This window comes from Sardina pilchardus, chromosome 13, assembly GCF_963854185.1.
Source record: "Sardina pilchardus chromosome 13, fSarPil1.1, whole genome shotgun sequence".
NCBI lineage: Eukaryota > Metazoa > Chordata > Actinopteri > Clupeiformes > Clupeidae > Sardina > Sardina pilchardus.
In genome coordinates this window covers 8,138,060-8,143,059 of record NC_085006.1, presented here as the reverse complement: position 1 = coordinate 8,143,059, position 5,000 = coordinate 8,138,060, and the positions used below count along the sequence as shown (strand labels likewise).

The window sequence follows — 5,000 nt, the reverse complement described above, 5'->3', positions numbered from 1 at the left end:
GAGGGCTTTGGTGGGGAGATAAGCGTGGTGTGGATGGAGGCCGCGTGGGGTGGAGAGGGGGGGGGGGGGGGGGGGCAGGGATGCCTTTCTCTCCAAATATTGCGGCAGGAGTATTGTGTACGCCGCCAAAGGTACCCAGTGGCCGGGCAGGATTTAGGCAGACATTTTGGAACGCTGGTAGGCCAAGTGGCATCTCCGGGCACGGGCGCCAAAGACTGAACTCTCTGAGCCATATGCCAGCGTTTCAGCCGTGAACATGTCTCCTCATAGTTCCTCACGCCGTCATGGCAACATAAGGGTAAATATAAGCATCATATGTCAAATCAAATAATGTACAAACAATGAATGCCATTACAATTTATCTCCTATCCTCTGGCTAATTCAATGGCAGCAAAAGTCACAATGCATTAACATATGCAATAGAATGAATTAATCCTCACCCAAAGGCATTCATTTCTAGGCATGTACTTTTCAGGCTGATTTCAGAGCTCCAATTAATTTCTCAGTCCAAACCGTGTGGAGGCTTGACCATCATTAAGAGGAGGACATGCCGCCACTAATCAGAAAAACAGATCAATGGCAGGCCGCTGGGAAAGGCAAGCCAACACAGGCCCTGGAAGACTCGTCAGATCTGCACATATAGAAACCCATCAACACTCCTCGCCCCCCCCTCAGTTCTCAGTAAAATGGGCATATCTGGTAGTCACAGGATGGACCAACATGAAAATATACACAGTATATCTCAGTGTAAATAATATAAACAATATAAACATTGTATATGAAATGAGTGAAACATTTTTTACTACATTTTCTATAAATGATGGTGCTGATGGCAGCTTGAAAGACAACTCAATGAATGATAAATACTAAGCAGACATGCGAGAGAAAATGGAAGTAGGAATGTAAAGACCACGTGCACCTGTAAACACCTCCTTGCACAAATGCTCTGTAACACTGTTACAATCATCTAAAATGGTGCGCATGCGCATGCGCATGCACACACACACACACACACACACACACACACACACACACACACACACACACACACACACACACACACACACACACACACACACACACACACACACACACACACACACACACACACACACACACACACACACACACACACACACACACACAAAAGTGTTTGTCATAGCAGAATGGAATATCCTGAGAGAAGTGTTGTTGGAGAAGGACTCTACAGGGAAGTGTTTAGATGGTATGCCCCGAGGCACCTCCTGCCGACAAAACAAAATGTAAAAAGATAAATAGAAAAGGAACCAGGTTGGTTGGCCTGGCCAGCCTTAAGTCCGTTCTACTACGACTATTGCTAGTACACAGGAGGTTATTGAGCATGTTTTGGCATGTATACTTCATTCTCCTCTAAAAAGTTTTGAAGTTTGCTCTGTGGTCAGTCTCAACGCCTTTGGTTTTCTAGAGAAATTAACTTCATCTGCATAATTTTCTGGGTTAAAAGGAAAGGCGCAGATGGAAATGAAGGCGCCAAAGTCAATTTCACAGAGATAAGAATTAGAGCGAGTATGATACTTTTTAATATTCACACAGCACAATGCCTTCTGCAATTTCACATTCAAGATTCCTTTATTAGAATTAAATACAAGACCATACAGGTCACAGAGAGAATTCAGACCTCTTTTATCGAATAAAACACGTCACAGGACAAAAATATTATAGCTTATAGGACAACAACACAGAGTTGAACAGAGATACAGCATTAGAGCACACTGCCGTCATACGGAACCTTGTTCATGGGAGGTCCCTCAGTAAGTAGTGTTCTGGGTGCAAATATTAAGAGAGATATTGGTTGACAACTGCAATTAACTCTGCCCATTTCGCCTGAGAGAAAGAGTGAGTGAGTATGTGTGTGTGTGTGTGTGTGTGTGTGTGTGTGTGTGTGTGTGTGTGTGTGTGTGTGTGTGTGTGTGTGTGTGTGTGTGTGTGTGTGTGTGTGTGTGTGTGTGTGTGTGTGTGTCTGTGTCTGTGTCTGTGTGTCTGTGTGTGTGTGTGTGTGTGTGTGTGTGTGAGTGTGCTTTGGGTTTCACAGCTCATTGTCCTTGCAGAGAAGTGTGTTCTTGTGTGTCTTTGTGCTTTCATGTGTGACACGGCTTGTGTGTGTGTTTGTGTGTGTGTGTGTCCGTGGCTGACCCCGGGGTCAGTATGAAAGGGGTCGGTGCTGAATGGGGGGGCCTCTCGAGTCCCTCTACAGGGCTTTGAACCCCCCCCCCACACACACACACCTCATACCTCACACCCCTGTTCCTACAGCCAGACGCACACAACAGCTATTTACACCTGCCCCGTTTGATCATCAATTAAGCGCTCCTTCTGAGGGCGTTTTAATCTCCCAATCCACACACACACACACACATACACGCACGCACACGTACACACACACACCTCAACCTCAATCAATACACTGCACTTACTGATGTCCAGATTGCTACTGAGTGTCAATAACAGAGAGAGAGGGGTGGGGGGGAAGCAAAATGAAAGGCGATCCTCTTCATCCTCTCCGTTTAAAGTTCTGAGAAACGCATCTAGAACTTTCCAAAGCTGACAAAGAGTGAGATTGTAACATGCCTCCATGTGGCTCGGGTAACATCATTGGTCAAGGATTTTGTTTTCTTCAAGGTGCTTCCATTTAAACATGACGGGAAAATATGTTTCTTTCAATTACAATCTTTTCTAAACCCTTCCTTTTACGAGTAATGATCTTTGGCATTTTCGTACTGCATTAATAATTGCACTTGGGAGTTTTTTTTTCCAGAGTCCTTTGGCGTTCCTGAGATGGCTATCTGTGTTAGTGCGTGATTGTGTTGGTCTTTGTTAGCAGCACATCTCAGGTATGGTTGGTCACGCCAGAAGACAGCCTGCTGATGGGTGAGCTAGCGGTCCAGTGGTCTTAGTGGGGTCCAGTTGATTCTGGTGTGCAATGCGCTGCGCTCCGGGTGGGCTGGGCGCTCCGGGGGCGACCGGACACTACGAGGTGGCGGCGGGAGCGTCGACGGTGGAGAGGAGGCGCAGCACCTCGGCCCTCTGGGAGGCGGACATGTGCTGGGCCAGGTGCACGATGGAGTCCACGGCCACCTCCGGGTTCCCCTCCACCAGACTAACAGAGACACAACACACACACACATATGTATAGAGACAGAGACACAACAAACATACATATGCATATACAACATACATACATACATACACAGAGGAGCTCAAAACACCAACAACAACAGAGATGGAGTGTGAGTGGGATAGATTTGAAGAGGAGAGAACCAGGCGCAGAAAGGGATGAAAAAAAAATATTTAAAAATTAAAACATAAAAATACATTGAGTTTACAATACAGTGCAATACGTTCCATAAACAATAGCCGCATTACAACGAGATGGCAAACATGCCAGAGATGGCAATGTTTGCCATCTCTGGCATGTAAATATTATTTACGAGAGCTTGAGACGGAGGCGAGTAATGAACGGCAGGCAGCACAAACCAGTGCTAGGTGTGAAGGTGTAATTAATTGCACTTCTGCATTTGATGTGTCGCCTCCCATCTATTTCAATACAACCCAACTTCCCCCAGTCTCAGGGGCAGGAGTCACCAGGGGCCCTGGCATGATAGCACCACCCTGCTGCTCTTCTAATGGCATGGACGCGCAATATGCCACGCACTGCACCAACATGCTTTTTGTTGCCATCCAATGGCAATATAACAAAGTAACAAACATTAGGGAATAGAGGGTCCGATTTAAAAATATACATAAAGCATTGATAATACAGTACGTAGGCAATGTATGTTACTTAGTATCTTAATACGTATCTGAAATCTTATGTGGCATACAATATATGCAAAATATGATGGTAAACAGATGCCTTTAATAAACTATGCAAATGTGACTGTCTAGTGACGGAAGCGGATCAGAGAAAAATACCATAACAAATCAAGGGACTTGCTACCATAAAAGAAGATAATTGATTGCTATGTGTGTTTGTGGTGTGTGCACATGTTTGTGTGTGTGTCTGTGGTGTGTGTGCACATGTGTGTGTGTGTGAGAGAGAGAGGCTGCTGACCTGTGTATCTGCTTGAGGAGGCCGTCCCGCCGGATGTACTTGATGTTCTCCTCGATGACCGATTTGCCGCCCTCCTCCTCCGCAGCTGCCTGCTGCTTCTCAAACCACTCCACCACGTCCTTATTACTGTCCCACAGGTAGGCCTGACACACACACACACACACACACACACACACACAGAAAATACAACTGTTACAATACACTTACAAATATATAATTCTAGCAATCTTTCTGCTTGCTGCACATACACATGCACATGCATGCACATAACTTCACATGGACACACACACACACACACACACACACACACACACACAATTTACACTGGGCATGCCTTAAAGAACTCTCCATAATATTTGTTTGCCTGTCAGAGGTACATCCATGCTGATCCAGAGCGCCACAGAGGACAAGCCTGAACACACTCCCTGCCCTGCGATTTAGACACACTCCACAGCCTCCACACACATGGGCATGCACCCACACACACACAGGCTGTGACAGACACACACTTCCCACTCAAACACACACACACACACACACACACACATCTAGCACCCCCACCTCCAACTCAAACAGGCACACACGCGCGCGCATACACACACACACACACACACACACACTCTCTCTGTCACACACACACACACACACACACACACAGCTCGCAGTGAGGGCTGCTGGTCCTGCAGCATGTCCATCATTAATCTGGCCATGATTGATGACTGGCATTGAGGGAAGAACAAGCTGTGAAGGAGTGAACGCATGAGTGGCCCACTCCAGCTCCCTCTCCCTCTCCCCGCCCCCCTCTTTTAGGATCTCAAACTTCCTTAGTATGCAGCCACTCTCCACTCCTCCTCCTCAGAGAGAGAGAAAGAGAGGGAGAGAGAAAGAGAGGGAGAGAGAGAGTCAAGGA

At 46.5% G+C, this 5,000-nt stretch overlaps 1 protein-coding gene across 1 annotated transcript in view; it reads right to left on the bottom strand.

Annotated features, from left to right (window-relative positions):
- Positions 1-1,589: 1,589 nt before the first annotated feature.
- The window catches only part of LOC134099054 (acetyl-CoA carboxylase-like), a 72,815-nt gene continuing 69,404 nt past the window's right edge, over positions 1,590-5,000 (bottom strand). Inside the window, exons 50-51 of the mRNA XM_062551744.1 lie at positions 4,091-4,233; positions 1,590-3,136 (exon numbers count right to left, since the gene is read on the bottom strand). Coding sequence (XP_062407728.1) covers positions 3,007-3,136; positions 4,091-4,233 — 273 coding nt within the window. The 3' untranslated portion in view covers positions 1,590-3,006. The remainder of the gene's footprint in view (positions 3,137-4,090; positions 4,234-5,000) is intronic.